The sequence below is a fragment of the Dreissena polymorpha genome, chromosome 11 (assembly GCF_020536995.1).
Source record: "Dreissena polymorpha isolate Duluth1 chromosome 11, UMN_Dpol_1.0, whole genome shotgun sequence".
Lineage (NCBI taxonomy): Eukaryota > Metazoa > Mollusca > Bivalvia > Myida > Dreissenidae > Dreissena > Dreissena polymorpha.
The window spans coordinates 31,098,245-31,125,482 of NC_068365.1; the positions used below are offsets into that span (position 1 = coordinate 31,098,245).

Sequence of the window (27,238 nt, forward strand, 5' to 3'; positions counted from 1 at the left end):
GAATAATTAAATATTCCCTATGTTTAAAGTAGTATCAAAGGAAGGTGCCCTATCAGAAATATGATCAGACAAGTTCCGTTAAGCAATAAAATATAAATTAACACCAAAATGATCGATTAAAAGATTTTTTTTACAGTATTTGCAAAATAGTTCGATTATTTCGAATCACACACAACAATTATGACTGATAACAGTACATAAGAGCAGTTGTTTAAATAAACTAAGAAACAAACAAATACCTGATATTTCAAGATTATAGTTTGAATTCTTTTGCGACGGAGTTTTTGCGTCATCTGGTATTATTGTTAGCAAGTTGTTTTTAGGCTGGCCGTGTAAAAAACAGGGCATGATTTGCTGTCGTTGCGAATCAGATTTCCGTGTTCTCACGAAACGCCCTATGTACTGTACTATTTAACTCTTCCATCTGCATTTGCTGTGTATCCGCTTATGGTAATAACGATAATCATATTATACATGCTAAATTTAATATAATATAAATGTACAACATTATATGTTTAGTTTTAATATAATAATTAATATTCGTAATCACACTCAGTTAAACGTGTGTATTGCAAAAGTATTCGGCAAATTCTATTATACAATTTCAACATTAAACGATATTTTTTATCTTGTTTTTAAAAATTACAGAGCAATTCATAAAATTCTAAGAAATGAGCATGCTGATGGTGGTTACGCGAACAAGAAGTTTTCTTTCCACTTACATCTCCAGACGGGGATAGGTAGGTAAATTTAAACGTTTATTTTTTATATGTTTACGTACATTAAACGATTATTTTGCCAAGAAGTTTGAATGTAGCAAACTGACCGAAAACTGTACATGGATTACAAAAACAACAACAACAACACACACATAAACTTGAATGTTTATATCGAGTATATATTATAAATCAAATAATCTAAGCGTGGGATCCCAATTAATATACGTCTGAGTAAATAACATGCCACTAGTGTTTTGGTTGGTTAAAACTGGGTTATAGAAATAACTCAATACATATCAAGGGCATTTGCATTATGACGACAAATCCGACATTCTATTTGCAGACTGAGGCGAGGGAAAACAGAATAACATCGTCCGCATAGACGCACTTCTTCATGTTAATATGATGCTGTAGAACGGTAAGGATTGTATTTTATTTGTTATTGCGATTTAAAATTAATTGAATAAGATTGTTAGGTACGTGTTCCGCGGTTCTTTTGGTTAGAAATGTATTTGAAACTGATAGTTGCATTTTACGCACATGATACATTAATTAATTATTATTTGCGAATTCAAAAACAAGACATATCCTTAAATATAAAACTTTGAAGAAAATGTAAAAACTGTACTTTTCTGAGTTATTAAATTCAAATCAAAGGTTTAGGTATTGTTGTGTTTCTTTTCTTCATTTAAAAGTCGCATTTCCACCGCATAAAATGTTTGTCATGAAGTGCATGTACATCAAACCACAAAATAGAGCCGTAGATTCAAATTTTACTACTTGTACTCACATCATATGTGTCCTTACGTGGCTTATTTTATACCCGCCTTCGAAGAAGAGGGGGTATATTGTTTTGCACATGTCGGTCGGTCCGTCGGTCGGTCCGTCCAACAGATGGTTTCCGGATGATAACTCAAGAACGCTTAGGCCTAGGCTCATGAAACTTCAAAGGTACACTGATCATGACTGGCAGATGACCCCTATTGATTTTCAGGTCACTAGGTCAAAGGTCAAGGTCACAGTGACTCGAAACAGTAAAATGATTTCCGGATGATAACCCAAGAATGCTTAGGCCTAGGATCATGAAACTTCATAGGTACATTGATCATGACTGGCAGATGACCCCTATTGATTTTCAGGTCACTTGGTCAAAGGTCAAGGTCACAGTGACTCAAAATAGTAAAATGGTTTCCGGATGATAAGTCAAGAATGCTTACGCCTAGGATCATGAAACTTCATAGGTACATTGATAATGACTGGCAGATGACCCCTATTGATTTTCAGGTCACTAGGTCAAAGGTCAAGGTCACAGTGACTCGAAATAGTAAAATGGTTTCCGGATGATAACTCAAGGATGCTTACGCCTAGGATCATGAAACTTCATAGGTACATTGATCATGACTGGCAGATGACCCCTATTGATTTTCAGGTCACTAGGTCAAAGGTCAAGGTCACAGTGACTCGAAACTGTAAAATGTTTCCGGATGATAACTCAAGAATGCTTAGGCCTAGGATCATGAAACTGCACAGGTACATTGACCCTGCCTGGCAGATGACCCCTATTGATTTTCAGGTCACAAGGTCAAATGTCAAGGTCACAGTGACAAAAACGTATTCACACAATGATTGCCACTACAACTGACAGCCCATATCCTCTTCAGTATGCATATCCTGACCAGAATGCACGGATGCGCAAGCTTGACCGAAGCTTCGTTGGCAGCATATTGCATACGTCCCATTTTCGCATAACGCGGGTCTTTAACAATCTCACTGCGTCTTGTAAATGGAATATAAACCACGACTCTTTCCGATAGAAAATTGAAGTAACACTGGCAAATGTCGGTAGACTATTCTGGCTTGCAGAATGATATTCATACGCCTGACCGCGTACGTCGCACATGTGACACTATACTACTACGTGTTTTTGTATCACAATGCAAGACAAATGACATTTAGCAATAGGTTTTCATTCATTTCCTTCTATCAAATTCGTTTTATTTGATATTTTGAAATAAACACAGCGTTATCAACATAAGGCGTTTATCAAATGACCGCAATTTACCGGTTTTGCGTAATTGTAACTCGGCCGAAATGAACATGCAGAGATTAGTCCGCATTTCCCTACACTGATTAGTGTACCATCATATACTACACACGCGCGGTGTTATTGCCAATCTTCTTTAGGGATTATGCTCAAATCAACCAATGGAATGAATGGAGTGCATTCACTGGGTTATGCTGGCGTTATGTTAAGGTGAAAAGCTTAGTCTAACATCTACGTCGAAAAAATCTCACATCTATACAGGGACCTATACAAACAAAGTGTATAGGTCCCTGATCTATATTACGCGCGTTTAACAATTAGAGTACTTTGAAAATTAGACATTAATTTTGTTGGCGTTTAATTTTCCACGCTGCATAATTACTGCAAAAAATCTAGATCAACATTTACTTTTTTGCACATGTAGCTATATCAGGGCGCATGCAGGATCACGTGACTTTGTGGGGTTAACAATTAAAAGTTAATGGATGTAAACACACCGGTATGTCGTGCTTTTCTACAAATAACTTTTTAAAACCTTTTTACTTAAACATTTCAACTAGTGCATAAAATACGTTTTTATGCTGCTTATGGCAATGTGAAATACATTAGAATTACTTTATTTAATGAGCTTGTGTTCTTTGCCAAAAATTCGATGTGTAACGCATTCATGTTCACGGTTATGCTGCATGCAACGTGACATTTTTAGCACCGATTTCAGACGCATTCAATAATTTATTCGTAAATCTTTAACCCTTGTGAATTCTTCGTCCTGCATAAAGGACAGTTTATACCTAACAAAATCTTTAACTCTTAAATTAAGCATACTGGTATTTTTGGAAAGGGATTCCAAATTATATATTTATAACGTTTACGTACTTTCCATTAAATGCTAAATTTGTCAACCAATCGGATAATCAACATTTCTATAATGTTTCTACTACTACTACTACTACTACTACTGCTGCTGCTGCTGCTGCTGCTGCTGCTACTACTACTACTACTACTACTACTACTACTACTACTACTACTACTACTACTACTACTACTACTACTACTACTACTACTACTACTACTACTACTACTACTACTACTACGTTTACTACTACTTTTACTACTGCTACTACTGCTACTACTGCTACTACTACTACTACTCCTACTTCTACTACTACTACTACTACTACTACTACTACTACTACTACTACTACTACTACTACTACTACTACTACTACTACTACTACTACTACTACTATTTCTACTACTACTACTTCTACTACTACTACTTTTACTACTACTACTATTACTACTTCTACTACTACTAGTACTATAAGTACTACTACTACTACTCCTCCTACTACTACTACTACTACTACTACTACTACTACTACTACTACTACTACTACTACTACTACTACTACTACTACTACTACTACTACTACTTCTAATGCTACTAATGCTACTACTACTACTAATACTACTAATGCTGCTACTACTACTTTTACTACTGCTACTACTGCTACTACTGCTACTACTACTACTACTACTACTACTACTACTACTACTACTTCTACTACTACTACTACTACTACTACTACTACTACTACTACTACTACTACTACTACTACTACTACTACTACTACTACTACCACTACTTCTACTACTACTACTACTACTACTACTACTACTACTTCTACTACTACTACTACTACTACTACTACTACTTCTACTACTACTACTACTACTACTACTACTACTACTACTACTACTACTACTACTACTACTACTGCTTCTAATGCTACTAATGCTACTACTAATACTACTAATGCTGCTACTACTACTGCTACTTCCTCACACTTTTCCAATCTATGTTAATTTCTACAGCTTTAAACAGACCAATGCAATACACTTATTTAAAATCGAAACACTTTTATGCATACATTACTCTTAATTTTCCATGCAGATCATACCGTAAACTTGTGAAAACCTGTTCCACTTTCGGTTTCATGTTATCCATTTTCTTATGCGAACACTCCTAAGCATTTGCAATTCGTTTACGTTTCTTTGTAGTAAATATGTATACAGTAAAGGATAGCATTCCTTAGTTTCCAGTTTAAATTTCACACTTGTTTTTTCCAATATTTAATTGCGTAATGGTTGTTAATATGCCGTTCAAACCTTTATTTTAAAATTACACGCGAAGGAAAGCGGACTTTCAGGCTTCCAATATTATCCCTCTCTATTGACGGGTACTGATCGAACGGTTAAAATACGTGAGTTAATATTTAAATAATAAATATTATGTATGGTACAAGCTTGTGTTTTTTTTATTGTTGTAAAATACTCGAAGTATAACACTCTTTGTCAATTAGATTTGTCTATGAATATATGTTGAATGTACGACAATTATATGTATGTACTCAACAAGTAGCTGTACATGAAATACTTTGTTTATGAAATACTTAAACCTATATGAATAGCTCTGTATGTATGTTTGTAATTTTCTACTTATGTTTGTAATCTTCTACGGGAAAAATACAATTTTGCAAATGATGTTAAAACTATTGATAGAACACAGTGGGATTTTCAACTTGTTTTCAGAATATAATCTGGTAAAATACAGAAATTGAATAAAAATTAACCAAGCATAGTGTTATAAAGGAATCGTTTTGTATTGAAACAATTTGTTCAAACAACATCGGAAAAAGGCTTTCAAAATCTTACGAAGGCCATATCAAGTCATTAAATATGGAATACACATTATGTGAAAACTAGATACGTCTTGCATTAAGTAAATGGTTGAACGTAACTGCTTTACCAGATCAGTGTTCGACATTAACTATTTTGTGTAAGAATTCCTTTGGACTCCATTCTTCTGAAGTTTAGGAGTCCGACCATACTTCAGGTAGTCCACAAATTATCACACTTTTTATATACCATATTTTTCGGGTTACAACACATTTTAACCATAAATTGTTTAATCCTCTTTCATGTTTGATTTAAGATTGTAGTTCAAAGTAACTGCTGTTCAATATTTGTTGTCATTAGTTATCCGTCATTGCACAATTATTTAACAGTTATATTTAAGTTAATTATTGAAAGATAAAAATATCATTTTCTATAATGCATTTATATATTAGCTAGCTTGTTGATCACACAGACGCTCGGCATTAGCTGCTACTTCTATAATGCATTTATATATTAGCTAGCTTGTTGATCACACAGACGCTCGGCATTAGCTGCTACTTCCCCCTCCCCCTCCCCCCCACCCCCCTGCCTTACTTTTGTTTAGTTATTGTGTATACGATATTGACAATGTTTAGGGGTTTGGGATGAGCAGCAACTGAGGGTGTGGGGGTAGCACATAATGACGATTGCCTGTGGTTGACCCTTGGGATTCGGTGTAATAGCCCGTTGCTTTATATATTTTCTAAGAACGAATTTATCTAAACCATAATGAGATTCAGAGCAATTTCTTACCTGTAATTATTAGCCATATCGGCATTCGCACATTTGCACATATTAATCACTTTTGTCAACACATCTCAGTCTACACGCAGTCTTAGCGCGTTTTCACAACGTCCATCACTAATTCCATTTCTGTGCGGATTTTCATAATCAGTATACAGCTCAATACGTGTTTTAATAATAACTTATCTTTATGACCGTTACGATGAAGACACAGCGTGTTTGATATGAAATGAATTAAGATGAAATGTCAATTCAATTCAAAATTGTTTGCAATATAATATTGTATTTCTGTACTACGATCCTTTAATCAAAATTAAAATATCTCAATATTTTGTTCACTACATTTGTTAATGAAAAATCAATACACCCACGCATTTTACATCTGGATGACTGAAAATGTAGCACATTTTCCGCGCGATATTTATATGGGCAAAGGATCAGCTCAAAATATATGAAGCACTGTTGTGCTTCAGATTACAAATTTAATTATGCTCATTTGAGAATTCCACAAAACATTTACACCTGTGTGTAATGATGTCAATTACAATTAACGTGTCAACAAATTCTGTTCTGTTCTGTAAACAATTACGGGTATTGTGATGATTTTTAAAGTGATTAGAAACTGTTCAGCGAAAGCTAGATTTTAAGCGAAAATATCCGAGAAAAAAAACGACCAAGATAGGGTTGATTCAGAGTTCGAGAGTTTCCCCCATTACTACTCCCAAGCACTGCGACAAGGAACCAAAATAAATAATTTCAGATTGTTTTGTTTTGCCGATGTGTTTAAGCAGAATGATGAGGGGCATAGTTTTCGGATGTAAAAAAACACATACATTCTGATCTCGCGTATTGGGATTTTTTGTATAATTCAAAGATGATTTTGAAGGAGTCCTATGGACTTCCATGTGGTTAGTTTTGACCTCAGACACATGCTTTGAATGAACTACTTGAAGTTACACACCAAATTTTAAACCCTTAACCCATGCGGTTTCAAAAAAGAAGATTTTTTGAATTTATCGATAAATACTATACAAGTCTTTCTGTATATATAATTTGAGTCCCGGGTTGTGGCAAGTTTTGACCACAGGGGTATGATTTGAACAACTGTAGCAGGACTACTATATGACGTTACATGCAAAATAATAAGCCTCTTGGCCCTGCTGTGTCAGAAAAGAAGATTTTCAAAGTTTTCACAAAATACATATATTTAAACCAATAACCCACAGGGCGGGGTCAATTTTAACCCAAGAGGGATGATTTTAACAAAGTTGTTACATGACCAGAATAAGATGTTAAACGAAAACTAAATCCCTGTCCTCACGTTTTGAAAGAAAACGATTCTTACACTTTTTAAGATATATAAGTCGGAATAAATTTCTTCATTCTTGGGCGTGGCCATTAGAAAAAGCCTTTTGAGCAAGTTTCATGAGGCTTGGGTAAACATGTAGCTTCTAGAATGTTCAGAAACTTTACATTTAATTTTACATAGCGATATAGTTATTGAACGCAGTTTTGTAATTTTCCCAATGTCAATTAAACCAATCTTCTTACAAAGTTTCGTGAATATTGGAAATAAATATAATCTCTAAAATTTACATTTTAACAACCGACAATGAAGGAACGATGATTAACAATGGTCAAAATGTCATCACAAAAGTTAACTGTAAGAGATTTGTGCTCATTTGATCTATTAAGGATTCTTGCTAGGTACATCTGTATAAGCTATGACCAACAACTGTGAACAGAGTTTTGCTTCGCAATTTTGTTAATAGACTGGGGTCATTTGCGTTCCAAGTCGTTTGACTAAACCTGGTAAATGGATTTTCTGTTGTTTCGCTTACATACACAATAAACTTGACAATAAAGTATTTTCATCATAATGATACAATACTAAAAATACACATTCCCCATTCCTGAAATCGGGGGGTTTGGAGGTCCTCCCCATAGCAAATTTTGAAAATGAAACTTAAAATCCTGCATTCTTGTGACTTTTTATCTGTATTTAGAGACTGAAGTTATAAAGCATTTTTATAATATGAAATTTCACTTTCATTGACCATACTCAGTGACTGATAAAAAAATGTTGGGTGCGAACGCACCCAACGCACCCCCCTGGCTACGGGTATGACAATGCATCTTCTGAAAACAAACGTGTTGACCAGGCAGGGGTTTTCATAGACCAAAAGAAAAATACTTATTCAAATGCAAAGTCCAAATGATGGTATTGTTCTAGTTTTGTATATGCTTTCGACATCACTTAGTTTTAATTGAACACTCCTCACCATCAATATACCAGCTGTCTATTATCTTCCTTGTTAAGAAGAACTCTTATAGCTCTCAAGGAGTGGTTGAAGTGTGCGGTTATGACTTGGTATTTAAAACTTCATTCTGCAGTGTTTAGAGGGTGAATATTTAGAGGGTGCATATTAAATGATTTCAATTTTAACGTGGCAATAAACAAATTCCACCAACAGTTTTTATTGTCAGTGTACGAGTAAGTTCTGAGTAAGATGTTCTTAGTGCAGACATTCTAATCCTGCGAAACGAATAAGTAAACGATTTTTTGTTACATAATTCAATTATGATTTTGAAGGAGTCCGACGGACTTCCTTGACACGAAAAGCAAGTAGTCCGAGTCTCATTCCAGGAATCTCGGACTACCGCGAACTCCTGTTATTGTCGAACACTGCCAAATAACTATTATGTTCCTTGATAGTTCTTTTAACTCAGTTAGTCACTCTTTTGAATAGAATGTCTTGCCACAGTAGTTGAAAACAATTAATTCCAATATACATAATGCGTTTTCACCACACATCGCTATATCAATGGCAATTGATGTCAATCTAATACTTTCGAAATTGTGACATATAATGCAATTGTATATTTTGTTTACAATTGATTGAATTGCGAATCATAATTGATTTTTCCAGAGAGACTATTTTAATCTGAGACATTTGGCTAATATATTATTTAGCGGAACTTTGGGTTGGTACATACAGATGTGTAATCAGATACTTCGTTAATAACAATAACAGTTGCAACGATGATTGGATATGTAATATATCTGGTCGATCTGTCTACAGACCGTACTCACGGGCAGATATCCCAGTCACTTCAATTACATTTTCATCTGTTGGCGAGAGACATTTTGGCAGGATATGCAGATGCAACTGCATTGGTATTGCAGTGTACTTGCTGTGAGATTAATCATGCCTGGCTGAGAAAATGAACGTCTAATAATAACATTTTGTTTTATAACTCATCTGACCCAGCGTCACTACACTTAAAACGATAAAAGCATGTGTTTCCATTTTTATGTTTTTACTTGTGTGTTCACCTGATTTGCCAATTTTTTTTATTTAGCTTACGCACCAAAGAAGTGTGCATATGTAATTCTGTGAAATACATATAATGATTTAATTCAAGCCTAGAATGTAAATGTATCCATTCTGATCATCACTGATTGTATTGACAGACATTTTGACAGTCTTAGCTTCTTATTTTGCAAAACAGCGGCATTGACATCTCACGAAATCGAACCAATATTAGAATTATATCGCATTCACAATTTCCACGTACAAAAAGATGAAACCATAGCTACCCCACAGGCAAAGGCGTCCGATCGCCACGGATGAATGATTTTATCGTGAACTTTCACATAGTACAGTAAAATGATCACATGTGTAATTTTAAATCAAAATCTTAACCAATTACTGAGATATTCAAGTTTGAAAAGTGTTGCTATAGAAAAGCCTCCAAGTGCGGTGGTCCATAATGCGGTGCTATTTCTAAGTACCTCTCTTTTGTTATCCGCCGCAAAAGGCGGATGGATATAGAATTGGGCTTATCCGTTCGTCCGTCCGTCAGTCTGTCATTCCGTCAGTCTGTCACAAAACGTTTTAGGGCTATATCTCATAAACTATGTAAGATAACAACATGTAACTTCATCGGTATACAGATATCAACGAGGAGAAGTGCCATGCACAAGAACTATAGCCATGAACTTTCTTGAATAAGAGTTATTGCCTTTTTATTTTGAATTTCTTTAGGGCTATATCTCAGATAGTATGCAATGTTTCAACATTAAACTTCATGGGTGTATTGCTATTATGAGGAGATGTGCCATGCTTAAAAACGATAACCTTTCACTTTTTTTAAATAAAAGTTATTGCCCTTTATTGTGTTTGTATGATGGGATTTTTCAGGACTATATCTCAGATATGATACAACATTTCAACACGGAACTTCATGGGTGTGTGCAAATCATTAGGAAGAAGTGCAATGAACAAGAACCATAACCATGCACTTTCCTAACTAAGAGTTATTGCCCTTGTTGTTTTTGTATGATGTAACTTCAAGGCTGTATTTCAGATACGCTACAACACATGTTCAACATGAAACTTCATCGGTGTGTAGATATCAATGCGCAGAATTGCAATTCATAAGAACAATTACCTTACACTTAATTATTACCTTTTAATTATTACCCTACACGTAATGAGTAAACTGTATATCAAGTGATATGCACCGATCTATAAACACAGTTTATTTGAAGGGGGATATAAATTCAACGAATTTGCTTGTTATTTATACAAGCAAACGATGTGTTGCAAATACTTTCAATAAACATGGCTTGAACGTAGTACACATATTGCCGGCTTAATATTTGCTTCCAAAGGATCCTCTTGATCAGATAAACCCAAGCACTTCATTACTGTATAAGTATATGTAACACAGCTGTATTATTTTTGCCAATAAGTACGAACAATACTTTGTATTTGCACTGTGTTGAACCTTGTAAAGGTCTACAAAAGGCCCGTTTACATTGGTTGTTTGCAATTATAGTAATAAATCCCCAATATGTCACATTAAAGAAATAGCTGTTTCACATTATGTATTCAATATATGTTTTAATCGTCTGATTTTGAGTTGACACTCTCAAATAAAAACGTGAAACACGTCTTCTTTAAATAATAATGAACATAATTTGATACCATGCAGAATGCTTATAATGAAACTCTTTTATATACATCCTCTCCTTTGGCTTACACATTTAGAATTATCAAATGTTAAAACACTAACTCTACCCTCCCCAATTCCTTGAAATGATCGTTCCTAGGCGGTGATCCCAGTCTACGTCTTTGTATATTTATAGTTGGGTATTTTGTTATAAATGTAGTGACTTAGATAGAGTTTCTTGAGTGTCATTGTTTACTTTATCATATTGTGTGCATTATATTTTTCCTTCTTCAATAGCACTTTCAGAATTAGCATTTGTACACACTGTGGAGTAATTCCTTATTATAACTCATCATTTGCATATCTGTGTCTCATGGAAATATTGCCACTTCGGATTGAAGGGTATTTTTCCGATATGTTATATTTTTCTCTTTCTTTAACCCGAGATGTCACTGAGATCTGTTAATCATTTACTCGACGCGTCACGATTTATACTGTAGTCTTAATATGGTAAATTTGTCATGATAAATGACTGGGAATTTCCATCTCTTAGCAAAGGCTGGGTCACACTATGATAACGTAAAATGATTGATATAAGATCAACTCAAAATGTAACATCAACATTATCAGAGTAACCATGTCATTGGAAATATATAACTTTTTTCAGGACATCATGGGAATTGATACACAAACATATCGGCGTCGAATAGGGGTGTATGTTCATCGCGAGTTTGTCCGCATCAAAAGCAAACACCAATTTCGAATCAAAATGTCTACTTCGTCATTTGTGCCTATCCGTTTGACTTCAGGATGGCTGATGTTTCTGATTTGTATTTCGTTGTCGGACAGGCAATGGTAAGTGATTTGCATGTGTATGTATAGCAACCGGGCTGAGCAATTGTATCCTATGTATATATCTTTTATGTAGATCTATCGCTAACTTGAAGTTAAATAACTCTTGTTAGAGGGGCCATTGTTTTGTGTATATTGCTCCTCAATCGTTTGAATAGATTTCCGATACTTAAGACGCCTAAATGGGGCTATATTCGACTCTCTTGTCACCATGCCTGTTTACATTTTTCTGTCTGCAAAATTACATTTGATGGAAATAGTTTAAGACGTGCATGTTGCTTGTGATTTATGCTAGCGTAAGCTTCGTCTAGGGTTATCAAACTGGTTTGAACCCCTATCGCATTTACCTTTCCAGTGCGATGGTACCAGTTTTAGTCATGGTATGTTAATAATTGTTTTTTTTATGAACGTGGTACTTAGGAACAAGTATTGCTCTCCTGAAATGTATTTATTTATTATTTAACATTCTAGGTCAAACGCATATAACAATATAACAATACATAAAAGCATAAAAACATAGTTACACCACTGTTATTATGACAGCTGTAGTTATCAAATAATATATAAATAGTTGAATAACTTCAAATCTATATATATTATAACAGTTATAAAAATTAGTTATCAATTGTAATGCAATATTCCACCTATGGATAACCCATTTAGCTGAAAGCTTATTTCCAATGGGGTCCATTAAAAGTACGAGAAAAAAAAGATCAAGTTGTTATATGATCTAACTTACACACATATACTTTGGTGTTTGATTGAGAGAAAACATGTGAATAACCTAGCGTTTTGTCTTAATCCGACAACTAAACCAATGTTAACAAACAAATGAAAAACATTACCAAACATGAGGTTTAACTAAATACATTTTATTGCAAATATGGAAACATTTTAATTCAAATAGTTTATCACAGATATCATTGTTTCTATATCACATTCATATTCATATATTAATAATACATATATATATATGTCCTCACTTATCTCAGTTTGTTTGTTTTGTAGAAGTTTTTTTAACCATTCTTTTAAATTTGTCCAAATTTTCCACTTTTTTGATGTCCTCTGGGAGGGAATACCAGTCTGTAGACCCAGAGTATTTGAATGTTTTTTTTTTAAATAAGTATTTGTCACAGTTGGTATTATGAAATTACTTTTTCCAGATCTTGATGATTTTTCAAAGTTCTCGCTGAGATATGAAGACCATTTTCCATAATAAATTGTATGCATATAACTTAATTTAAGTTGTTTCACTCTGTTTTCAACATCTAACATTTTCAATTGTTCAAAATCATCATTGGTAATGGAGGTTTTTGGTTCGTAATCTTTAATAAACCTGATAATTTTATTTTGCATAATTTGTAATTTTTTCGTTTGGGCTTTATTTAAACTATGGGACCAAGATGAACAAAAATTATCAAAATGACATTGTAAAAGAGCTGAACTTAAAAGTTTTCTAGAATTAAAATCTAAACAAGTTTTGTGTCTGTATAAAAATTTAAGTTTTGCATTTACTTTAGAAACGATGTTATTTACAATATTGTCACCAGAAAGAGTATCAACAATCTGAAGGCCTTAATACTTAATCTTCTTAACATTTTTTATCGTATGGCCATTACAATTTACTGGAGGCACTTTCAGTTTGCTTACTTTTCGTATTGGCCCAAACATAATATACTCTGTTTTGCCGAGATGTAGTGACAACTTGTTATCCACTAGCCATTCAGAACAACATTCTAAAACAAGACCAAGCTTTTGGGATATAAAATCAGGATCTTTATGACTAAATAAAATTGTACTACCATCAGCGTATAAAATCTGTTTTTATTCTTTGTCTATGCTTATAATCATATCGTTCACGTAACAAAGAAAGAGAAGAGGTCCTAAAGTACTGCCTTGTGGCACACCACACGAAACAGGGTTAGAATTAGAGGAACACTTACCAATACTAACAATTTGACTTCTATCTGATAGGTAAGATTTTAACCAGGGAATCGATCGTATGCCCATAAGTTCTAATTTTCCAAAAAGAATATTGTGATTAACTGTATCGAAGGCCTTTTGTATTTTTGTTTGTATTTGTTTTTTATTTAATAAAATCTAGAAGCTGAATAAGACAACTCTCGGTAGAATATGATTTTCTAAATCCAGATTGATGTTTATAAAAAATAGGTAAATGCAATAGGGGTTCCGAGCTTTCAGCAATATCAGACAAAGACGATTTGGAAACATAATATTCATCGCGGCGAACAGACCTCCCGATTATATTGAGCCACTGAAATATCCAAAAAATAAACCGATACGTTTTGAATACATTTATTTTATGTATTGGCAAATATAAACAAACATAATGAATTAAACATTGAAAATAAGAAACTGTCAACTGTAGCTACACTGTAAAATTTCACAGAATGTTAATAGATTTTATATACGTAGGAACTCTTTACTATCTCAGGCTCAGCTATGGAGTCTGCATCTATCTGTTTCGCAACAACGGAAGCCGATACTGCAATTCTGCATCGGCCCGCGCAGCTTTGAAAACTTTTCTGGGTACATTTTGGTCCGAAGGTAACACGGCCCTTTTGCAAAACAGGACTTGAGATTTAGGGCATCTTCACGGCGAAGATAACATCGGCGATGGTACAGGTGTGAGTCTCCATAAACTGCAATCGCATAACAGTCCTTTTGGTTACCAGGTTCATGACGATAATAATGCAATGTACCGACTTCGAGCTGCTTCGCACCTGTATGGTGCATTCCGACAACATAAATATTGCGGATTATCAAGTTCTTCATCCTGTTAATTAAACAGTGAAAAACGACAGCACAAACTATTAACTACAAAGTGCAAACAGTGTAAAATAGTGGTAAAATCCTATTATTACCAACGTAGCTCAATTTCTGACATGATATTTTTGTATAAATTAAAGGGGCCTTTTCACAGATTTTGGCATTTTTTAACTTATTCATTAAATGCTTTATATCGATAAATGTAAACATTGGATCGTAAAAGCTCCAGTAAAAAATCAAGAATAAAATTAAAAAAAGGAAAAGAACATTGCCCGGACTAGGTTTCGAACCAGTGACCCCTGGAGTCCTGCCAGAGTCCTGAAGTAAAAACGCTTTAGCCTACTGAGCTATTCCGCAGAGTACATATGCTTGAAGTATTTTATACATTATATAAGCAATCTTCGTAGTTTCACAAAATTTAACGACAAAAACAGAACTCTCCAAATTATTCAATCGTTTCGCGTTGCAACGCTTTATAATTTTTAGGTTTTAAAATCGTCAAAAGATGCATATAATGGCTATATTAGACCATGGTAAATGTTCAGTATTACGGTTTCCTCACAAATATCATAACTAAAACGAAAATTTGCGAATCTGAAACAACTTTTTTCAATTTTGTCAATTTACCAAAGCGTGAAAAGATCCCTTTAACATCGTTAGATATCAACGAATTTCGGAGAACACACATATTTCTATATTTTGGACCTATCTATAGACGTTCATATGTAAATATAGGTTATTCATTGTTTATTCAAAACTGACAATGAGTCTGACAGTGTCCGACTCAATATCAAATTGCGTTGTTTTGCTGTCCGACTCAATATCTAAAATGGTTCATGTTGTTGGTGGGGATTTGTTGATCAATTCAAAGAAACTACGATTAAACTTAAATTAAGTGTACAAAATGATCATTAATCTACAGCTTAAACAATGATGTAAATTGCTCAAACAGATTTCAACACTGCTAAACTGTTTCAAACGCAAACAACTCTTACTTCTTTTGCGTCGTCAATTTTGAAATTCGCGCCCGTGAAGGTATTTATAGAAATGAACTTCAGGAATGCTGGGAAGAACGCCACAGCAGACAAACGACTTATTTGATTGGTTTAAATATTTATTTCGGTTAATGTACACTTGTTTACATGCTGAACTGAGTAAAATCGATAGAAAAACGGGTCCAAAAACGTCCGACTTCAGATCGTGTCCGACTGACGATCACTTACCCTATTGTTTCTGGGGGGTCATTGATTGCTATATTGAAACAGTTACACATAACCATTTTATTGACTTTAATTTCAGCTGTTCTACCATCGAACACAACACATTGGACAAATATCCAAGATGCGGAGTAAATGCTATTAAACGTGACTCAAAAGAACTCGCACTTGGGTTGGCAGAGTCTATAATGCGAATAGTACTTTTTGAGGACTACTTTTATGTAAGGATGTTTGATCACACTTTTAAAACTCTCGACGGTATACCCAGTATGGTTCTTGGTAAAAGATCCGAAGAAACCCTGTACCGAACACAAACAAGAGTAAACGTTCCTTACGGATGGTTAGCCTATCATCAAAAGTGGAAGTTAATTACGAAAACATCATGGCTTCACAACCATTACCGTGCATCAGCAGCGGTGATGTCACTTGCCCAGAAAATCCAAAGCGCCATGAATACCGCAACAGAGTTTCAATACTCTGACATGTTCACAAGCTTGGATTCACTCAGAAAGCTTAGTGAAGCGACATTGACGGCTTTGCGCCTGTTGCTTATATTATATGGAATAGAACCAAATCCTGGACCTTTCAACAAAGCTAATGGAGGTTAGTCCAAATTTGTATAGATGTCACTAATTTATTCTAAAAGCAACGGAAATATTGTTGCGTACTTGACTAATATATACCATTGTTACATGTTATGGTTATTTAACACATGTTATGGGTTTTCATTTATGTTCCAGCCGGTTACCCTGCTTTCGACGACTGGGCGCGCAAGTCAGTCTTTGTTCTAAATGTAGACCGAGAACTGGAGGCAACAATTTGGAACAAGAACTCATTAGAAGCTAGATACACCAGTTTCAGAAGGATATTGTTGACTATTGGAAGAAGTTGTGGAAGTAACACTGCATGCTTATACATCCGAGACAAAAAGATATTTATTCTTTTTACATCAAAACTACTTTCGAAAAAAGACTTTGTAAAGGCAAACAAACCATTTCCACAATCATTTTTCGTATATCTGAATGACGATGGGGCAATTCAAATGTGTCGCATATCTCCAGATCTCAGTTCTTTTCTCGCACCCGTCAATGAATACATAACAAGCGGGATAGTTACTTGCCTAGATTATAATGATTTTAAACCCTCAGTATCTTTAGTTCAAAACACAAAAACTAAAGTATTAAGCATTACAGAAGACGATACCCATTTGGCAGGTTTCAATAATTCAGAGTATAATTTGCAAATTTACACACATGAAAAAGAAGACAGCCCGAATCCCGCATATCCAGTTGAAAACGAGGAACAAAGTACCATAGCCGTTCAAGCTGTTGACGATGTGGATGGGTTCCATTCATTTGTAGCTACGTCGTCTAGCTTGAGCGAACTTCCTATTCCACGGAACTACCAATCACAGACACAAAGTACTTCACAGGTGCAACAGCATAGAGACAGCATCACTCCATTACAAATACACGAGTCAAGTATTGTATCAAGGATAGAACTAGACATATCAGAACGATATGATCAGTCGGAAATCCGGTGCAATAGTTCAACTCCTGAAGTATCGAATACACATAGGTGGCGTGGCGAAGCAACGGATTATCCGGTAAGGAAATATACGCAAATGTCTAGATCAGCGTCTGCAGTTTAAATTATAACATATTTTGTTAACTCTCAGTGAGTTTTAATTTGAACAGAAGTAAATTACAGAACCTAAGCGTGTGATGTCTTATGTTATGTTTAGCTCAATCGGAAAGTGACAAATAGTTGCTGACAAGATTGCATTTCATTCTGAATTTATTTCAAACGATACAATACTTGAGGGTTGGATAGCATTTTGTTTGAAGCATGCATCGCATTTTTGTTGAATAATTTTGAAACATCTGGAACATTTTTAGGAGAAAAGTTACTATCAACACCAGCTGGTCTTTTATTTGAGGAAAATGACCAACTGCCAATCAAGTACAGGCAAAACAATACCATACGGCATTACAAACAACTTGATTTTCTTTAAGATCGTCCATCTACTCAATACGATTGCTGACTGAGATTGAAACGTTGTTCGAATACTGTAATTTCCGTTCGTAGCTACTAAACAGAAATGCTGTCATAAATCTGAAATTGAAGATCATTAAAATGTGAAGGTCACATATCTAGTACACTTTGTGTTCACCACATTACTTCTAAAGACTTGCCAGTTGTAGTTTAAATATTAATCTGAATTATCTGACAGCTATTGGTATACACATATTAAAAATTGTATTTAATGATATGTGATTGTTTTTAAATAATAACTTAAGTAATTTATTTCACTTTATTAGCTTATGTAAGCACATTGTCGCCGTGGAGTTGTGGATATGGTGTCCACCTAGCGACGGGAGGTCATGATTTCAATCCCCTCTGTAAGAGCGTTCACTCGATCTTCTCAAAAGACACCAAGTACTGGTTCTACCCAGGTAACGGACTCGACAGCGTTTAAATAAGCCCAATGCTTTTAATGCAAGCAAGCTAAAATTAATAGGTTTAAGTTTAAGTAAGTATGTGCATATATGCATAATTCTAGCAAATGTGTAATAATACTTGTTGACGTGTCTTTAACATGTTTATAGATAATGCCGTTATAGATTAATGGTTATGTAGTATGAGTCGAATGAATCAAATATCTGTCTATGAACACACAACAAAGCAAATAAAACAAACACTATTCACATGAATACAAACACAAACAAGGACGAAAAATATAACAGTTTCCACTAAGGGTAAATATAATATTTAATTCATTGTGAAGCATACAAAAAGTGGTATTGGGTTAGTGTAAAAATATAAGTAGCTAGAAATGGATCACAGACGCTTATGTCCTTTCAACACATGTTTGGACAAAGAAAAGTACATTATATAGTGTACAGTAAACAAAAAGACAAAGGACCGTTCCTCAGCTCAAGCTGGTCGCGGGCACTATTTCTTATATTTCGATCTTATACACATCGTACTGTGAAAGTTAAAGCGAGATTCACCAAGTAGTCAAAGAGGAGTTAAATCAACAACAAGTTGGGACTATATATTCTTAAGTTGAAAAACAGAAAAAAAATCCTATATTTCTTCCAAACCTCGTCTCATTCAAAATACCTTTCTAAAAAACCGTTTACACTTAAAATTTCAGGTAATTAAACCGTGAACGTGTGTAATTGTGTTGGATTACTCATGATAAACGTAACCTTTAACGTACTCCTATGAGAGTAAATGAAACCCATTTTCTCTTAATTATCTATATTGTTGTTCATTTCTGAGATTTAACTATGTGCATGTATTGCACTTATTTCTTTTTATATGTACTTACAAGAAACATAGTTTGGTAACACATTTCAGAATATATGAGCACACAATGTGCCATTTTATAGTTTAGCAACTTTACCAGAGAAGCTATTGTCTTGACATGACATTGTCAATACGTTAAAATATGTTCTGCGCAATATCATAGCCATTTTCGAATATGTACCAGGTGGTAAAAAAACTAGGTAATTACGTCATGTCTTCCAAAATTGTTATACCTTGAAATCAAAAGAACGCTTTGGGCCATCATGGCCAACATTGTTTTATTTATTGTAAAGCCATCAAAATGATTGTTATGATAAAAATATGTTTTGCAATTGATAAAATTGTGTAACTAATATTCATAAAATATTAAAAACATAGTTGCATATCATACAATGTAAATATTACTATTTGTCTCAATGTCTAATTCATTGGTCCCCAATTAATGGAGAACTGATAAAAATGTTACTTGAGATTAGATGGATTTGTTCTTTCAATTGATCAACTCATAACATAATAGGTCACTTGTTACTGACACTGTGTAAATGTTGATGTAAATGTTGATCAGATTACGTTTTATGAAACTTGCTTTATTCAGACGGCAAAATATCCTCGCTATGCAGCGGTCGAAGATAGGACCGCATCCTTTAGAAACTGGCCAAGGACACGACCAACAATACCAGCTTTGTGTCAGAGTGGGTTTTTCTGTACAGGTATGTAAAACACAACTTTATTTTGGTAAAGATTTAACTTTAAAGCAAACGGTGTTTAATAATTGTATGCATGTTTGGTTATTTTTCGATGAATATTTGTTTTTTAAAGATTTTTTCACTTTAAAACAATTGGTACGTTATAATGTATTAACTGTCAAATTGATTACAAACAATACCATAAGATCATTCCTATTGCATGTTAATAATTAATAACACGGTGTATTTTGTGTTTATTGTTAATGGGTAGCACTGATACATTTATTTTTCCATTAGACTGAGTACATATATGCGTGTTTACTAACGACTGATTAAGTGTGTTTGCGCTGTCTGTGTTTGAACTTTGAAGCTATGGTTTAAAGATCGCATTTTTGTAACGTATACATATATTGAAAACATAAAAATGAGTATAATATAAAGTGTTTGAACAGATCCAGCTCTTTTGCTGACTGATTATACAGTGTGCGTGATGTAATAACTGTTAACCGAGACGTACTTACCTATTATGACGGTGTATTTAAACATGGTTTTAATTGTCTTAGCTTGACCAACATAAGTGTCTAAACGTAAAAGCTCAAGTTTGATCGCATTAAAATAGTACAAATATTAAATATTTTTGCTCCCTTTCCCATGAGATCTAATTGCTAAGTCAAAATCCATTACTCAGCCGTTTGACCGTTCTTATTGAAATATAATTGACTGCGCAATTTTGCATAATGTAAGTCGTGCCTACAACTGTTTACACAATACAAACGCTCCAACATATTCAATTAAACAGTAAAAGGTCCGAATAATTTTGTGTATTCGATTAACATTATTCTAAATTAGTATTTCATTGTGTTTGTATGGCATTTACTGGATATCACATAAAATTATATCATATCTTCTTAAAAGATAGTCTTTTAGCAAGCACACCTTTCAATATCGCAAACGATAAAATATTTGTGACATAGTTTGGGTAATTTTAGATGAAAACACAATATCTGAAAAGTAATGATGTGTCGTATGCATTTGAATACAATGTTTACCATTTGTAGGTAACGATGACTTGGTTAGATGTTTCTGCTGTGGTATTGGTCTAAAAGACTTTTCCGACACTGACGATCCTCTACAAGAACATGTCCGTCACTCTAGGAACTGTGCTTACCTTATAGTATTGTTGGGAGGCCAAGACGGAATGGAAAGATACCACGTGCGTTTAAACACTATAGCCGCTTTTAAGTTTTTATTATTCAATATACTTAAAACGGAGTTTGCTTGATTTAGTAAAGTGTAAAAACCCCACTAAGTTGGGGGTAACACTAATCTGAACGATTTAAACTTATTTCAAAATCACATACTAGATCACATTTATTAAATGATTTTAATAAAACTATGATTGGTACAGAAAAAGGGTCAGCGGTTATGTACGAATTATATATTGATGTTGTTTTCCTCTTAAAGATGGCAGATCGTGACTAACCTTTGCACATGTTCAGTTGTAAAGCCAGACATTTGTTATTTTTTAATAAAATTTTCATAACAAGTTTAATCATTCTGTGCATATATTGTATCGGATGTTGGATCGCACAGCAGAGTTTTAACTAATTTTTATTTAATTGGTTAAAATAAAAAATCTCTGCGATTTTTAAATTTTCAGCGAAGTTTGCCAACACATGACCCCGAAGAGATCAGACGCCAGCAGCGTCTTCGATATAACAGCCAACAAAGTATGTATACGAAACTTAATTAGATCTGGATAATACACAAATCCGTTCTTTTGATATACACGATTTTGTTTAAGATACCTGTGTCAACGACGACGCGACGACGACGACAATGTTATTTATGATAACAAATAACGAAATATATGAGCGAATTTTTAACTATAAAACGAATGCAATCATTATAGTACAATCACTAAAGAGGTTATAAAATATTGCTATCAATGTATTATTATAGCTTATAAATGAAGAAAAAATATTTAAATTATCATTTTGGTTACCCTTACCCAGTCTACATTTTAACAAAATATTTGAAGGGGTTAAATGGCTAAATGGAGGGGAATCACATTTAAATACTTATCTGTTATCTTATGTGCATAAGGTGTTCCTGCGACTGGGTATAGGGCTAGACACGAACGGCTTCGGTCACTGCAGTCTCGATTGGATACTTTCACTAACTGGCCGTCACATGTGACCCAAAGACCTCAAGAGCTCGCTGAAGCTGGGCTGTATTACACAGGTATGTACCCACGTGAGCCCTTCGTTATGTCTTACTGTATCAAATGGTTATTTGCTTTGCTTACAATGCAATGGAATGGTTGAATTTTACCCAAAATATTTTCAGTTAACCATGATGCTCCCCAGGTATAATGTTTCTGTGAGATGTAGAATATTGAATGCCTACAAGTATAATTCATGTATTTAGTCCGTTTAAAATCACCTTCAAAACATGTTCACGAAATATTTCGTCTTTTCGTTGAGGGTTATTTTATATCTCCTATTTAGCATCCACCAGATCCCTTTCATTATCTAACAATATTATGACCAGGTATCGACGACCATTGCCGATGTTTTGCGTGTGACGGTGGATTGAGGAAATGGGAACACGGAGACGATCCCTGGATAGAACACTGTCGATGGTTTCCTGCTTGTCCATATGCACGCGAAGTTAAAGGACGCGATTTCATCGACCTTATTCAGCTTTCAGCTGATCAAGCTGCCGAAGTAATTACGTTATGTACTGTCTGTCAAGACATACCGATAGTAAAATCTGTATTTATTTGACCGCATCCTGGATCTGAGGTATTGTACTTCTGTGTACTGGCACCATGCTGAGGAAAAAGTGCATATATGCACTTTTATTATTGAAACAGTGCACTCAACCGAAGTTAATTTAGCTCTGAGAAGATATCACATATAAGGGTAAGTGCTGGACATAAAATACATCAAAAGAAATTCACCTTTGAGAACCACACATCGCTTAATCTTGGCATTTAAGCATAAGGCCTCGCCTACAGAAGTATTGAGACTCGTAAGGTGTTAACGTATTCGGTACAAAGCATAAGCACGAACATGATAGCATATTAACGTTCTTACAATAATTATTTTGCTAAATAATCATACTTGAATATCGAATATTATTTTGTTTATATAATACATATTCGTAATTCAAGTTAATAAACGAATATTTGTTCAAATAATACTGAACTGTTCTCGACTATTCATCGTTTGATTTCAAACAACAGGCGAATACAAATAAATGTATGGATGCAGATTATACTTTAAGTACTTTAGTTAAAAAGTTCGTTATCCATTGCTCTCCTATAGACCTTTGCATGAAACGCATAGATCTAACTATATGTATTTTTCTGTTTCAAAGGAAAACGCATCCGCGCCGCAAGAAGATATGACTAACTCATTGGCTGGCATGTCAATTGAGGATCCTCTAGTTCAGAGAATTGTTGATCGACATGACAGTATGCTAAAAGAGAGCATGGGATATTCTGAGGAAGACATCAAACAGGCAGTTCTCGAACTCGTCCAGCAAGGTATGTGGATTATATATTTTTTGTAACATAATATGGCATTTTGTATGAACTGTGTATCATCAAGGTATCATGAAAAATTGCTGTTTTACTTCAGATGTAAGACTTGAAACATCGTTTGCAAATTTTCAATAAATATTAAAAAAAATATGATATCGAAAGCAAATACTTACAGAAATACGTTAACAAATAAGAAAGAATAGCAAATTGATTACCATTTAGCGATTAAAGGCAAATATGACTTGGCCTGTTAGACTAGTCGAATATCTATTTAGATTGTAATAGATTGCCCCCCCCTGCTCTACGTTGGAGCCAACGAACACTATGAAAATGCAGTATATATGTTGATATTTGGTTTGCGACTATTTAATCGCAATTGATCACAGTGTAATACAACATTTACGACTATGCTTAACAGTAAATATTACATTTAATTATCAAATTTATTTGTAATTTACCTGAGCTAGTCTGAAATTACAAATGTCTCTGTTAAGAGTCACCATATACTTGGTGCGATTTTATATAGTTTATTTCCCATATTTTTAATTTTAAATCTCATTTCACTTTCCATATATTTTTATATAAAAAGAGTTAAGGAAAAATAAGATAAAATGTGTCTTTATATACTACACGGGTTTTGAAATTATACATGTTGCACGACAATCAGTATTCATATTTTTTCTAATCGATCAGAAATAATATTGCTTTATTTGGTTTCCAATGAAGCACGTACATTTTTCAATGAATAGGCAAATGCATTTATGTAATTCAGGCAATAAAACACCCAGCATTGAAGATATCGTCACCCAAATTGAAGTTATTGCAGAGAGAAACGCTGTATCTCGGGACTTTCAGATTATCCAGAATGTTCAACAGACAGAAGGTATGGACCGAGTGTTCGTTTTGTTGATGAGTACATTATCGTACCATAATGTATTATGATTAACAAAATTGTTGTATAACTATGTTAACATAAGTAAAATATTATGTAAAAAGCAAACATTGTAAAACTATTATCTTTACACATGTTCACGAACTATCAAATGTAGTTTAAGACTATTGGTAAAAGTCAGTGCGATGTCTAAATCCTTTGTAGTGGAAAACGCGTTTGCCATGAAGCTATTAAGGCAATCTAAACAAAACGAAACGCTATTTTATAAAAGCCAAATTTCACCCAGGTGTAATTAATGATACTTTTTACAAAGCTATGACAAAGCGATGACCACATAATACTGTCTATATCTACTGCTATTTGTAACCACCTTAAAAGGTCTAAGAAAATAACGATGTTTTGTAATAATTATCTTTGAAATACAAGTATTATCGAGGTTTATCCTAACGCACGCTTTATTATTTTATTGATTTTATTGATAAACAACACAATATCGTTTGATCTTTTTTTATTAAGGTGTGGCGTTTAACATATAGTCGCCTGTCAAACGTTTCGAGTCTTCGATAAAGAAGCTAAGCATATTTACAAAATGATACATAAAACATCGTTCATCTTATCTCAGTTATTCATCGAATGATATTTTATTTTCTCGCCATCAGTGTTTCTGTGACGCGCGCGTTGTTTTGTTTTTCAGATGGAATGATGGAGGAAAATATCCGGCTGAAAGGAATACTTATGTGCTGCATTTGCGGGACCAATCACGTGAACATTCTCTTCTTGCCATGTACACACCTCAAAGTGTGTCTTGAGTGTTCGAGAAATCTTCGTAGTTGTCCTCTTTGTAAGAGGGAAATTAAAGACAAAATCCGCACATACATGCTTTAATTTTGAAATATGGGACTTTACTAAAATCCGTTTGCCGTTGATATGTGTTTATAAGACTCAATTTAGCGATCTTCGGAGATCGTAGAAAATTTTAATAAAGGTAAAATGTAAAACGTGCCATGAACCAGCTTTGAAACACGGCTGATTTGGGTGGAGAAACAAGTCAATGTTTATTTGTTAGCTCTCAGGAAACAGATATTTACTACCTTAAGGCGACACTAGGTCAGTGGTGTCTTGGGTTTACAAAATGCAGTGACACCCTCAAGGAAGTAAATATTTACATAATATTGCCTTATGCATTGTGTGCATTTTATTTTAAACATTGATTATTCTGTGTTTTTATTGGTGGGATTTTAATGTTACGATTCTTTGTTATAACGTCATTTGTATCTTAGCATGTAGACTATTGAAACACATAGTAAGGTATTCAAGTTGCAACCATAGCAAACGCTTTGATTTGTAAAAAGGAGTATAATATATTGTCATGCCCTAGATTGTTTATGAAAACATGTGTTTATGTACATGTACATAGTTCATTTTTACCGTTTATGTTTTGCATCTAAATGACTATGTCACTGTTATTTAATGCTTTTATTGGATGCTGTGTGGAAGTTAGAGCTGATAACAGCCGATGCCTACCTTCTGCGCTTCTTTATTATTTGTAATATCCTTTTTAAAAGTCTCATTTTATTAGCGTCTGTTAATGTGGCAGCCATTTTTGCATAAACAGGAAGTTGATTTCCTGATGCTGACATAAGTGCACTCTGGGTATTTTACAGTGACTACAGTATTTTGACAGACTAGTCATACGATAGCATTTGTTAAATACTCGTATTCCTTCTTAAAAATTGTTTAAAAAGGTAATAGTTGTCTTTATAAATGATTTATTTATTTAATTGATATGTATTTGACTTCTGTTTCATAGTAATATTGTCAGAAATATCGTTTTAATATCAGTGACATTTACCGTGTCAAGAACGCTCAAATTCTATTGTGCGCTTTTGCGCGCTTTGCTGCGCGTTGTTTGTGCGATTTTTGTGCACAATTCATATGTGCGCTTTTACGTTATTATTGCACAACGTTATGTGTGCGCTTTTGGAGAGTATAAAAGGCACTGAAAATTCTCATTCAAGGACTCTGAACTTTGTTTTCCTAGGTGTGAGACCTATTTTATTTTTCTTATATACAGTTAGCATTTAAAATATAGTTTTCAATAAGACTAAGCTATTAAAAATTAAGACTGAATTTTATAAATAATTTAAACTGCATTTGTCATCTTTTTAGGGCATTATAAAATAGAGAGTGCAAATACTTGACATGTACGTGTATATTGCTGTATTATAATGTAAATGTCTGAGAATTAATCTGTCTGTTAAGAAATGTATATATTGAAAGTTGTTATTTATTTATTCGTTATGAATGAATAAAATTTAGAAAGGTTATAAATCTTGAGTTTATATTTTTCTTTGACAATTTCAAAACAACTGAATAGGCAAAATGTTATTCTTAGTTTACTGTTTATCAGAGTCCATTTTAGTTCTATGTTAAACTTGAACAAAAGCTTCAAGTTTGGAAAAGTTAAAGAAATTGAAGTAAAATCACAGCTACCGCTCGGCTCGTGACATAATTTATGGTGGCAGCGAAGTGGAATCTTTGATTTCTACATAGATTCAGCGATTGAATCCAGTCTTCGAAAGCAAAATGTCAGACTCCGAATCAGAACAAGAGAATGAAGTATTCTTCAGAACAGCAGCTAACCAGCATTCTGAAGAACCATATCAAGAAAATAAAACAGCACCAATATCATCTAAGTCCAGTACCCCTAGATTAAACAAAAGTGTTTCCAACGTAGAAATGTCAAATG

At 34.0% G+C, this 27,238-nt stretch overlaps 1 protein-coding gene across 3 annotated transcripts; it reads left to right on the top strand.

Annotated features, from left to right (window-relative positions):
- The first annotated feature begins 1,016 nt into the window (after positions 1-1,016).
- LOC127850111 (uncharacterized) lies at positions 1,017-26,680 on the top strand. Of its 3 annotated transcripts, none has more exons than XM_052382890.1 (12): positions 1,017-1,137; positions 11,855-12,042; positions 16,129-16,649; positions 16,787-17,652; positions 19,957-20,071; positions 21,106-21,260; positions 21,708-21,777; positions 22,154-22,291; positions 22,601-22,776; positions 23,432-23,600; positions 24,370-24,480; positions 25,184-26,680. In XM_052382890.1, exons 2-12 carry the CDS (start codon positions 11,861-11,863, stop codon positions 25,372-25,374), a joined length of 2,694 nt encoding a protein of 897 aa, XP_052238850.1. In that variant the 5' UTR covers positions 1,017-1,137; positions 11,855-11,860; the 3' UTR covers positions 25,375-26,680. The 3 variants fall into 3 exon arrangements, with proteins under 3 accessions (XP_052238850.1, XP_052238851.1, XP_052238848.1); XM_052382888.1 differs by lacking the exon at positions 1,017-1,137 and adding an exon at positions 4,779-5,030; XM_052382891.1 differs by lacking the exon at positions 11,855-12,042 and having other exon boundaries at positions 1,038-1,137.
- Positions 26,681-27,238: the final 558 nt, after the last annotated feature.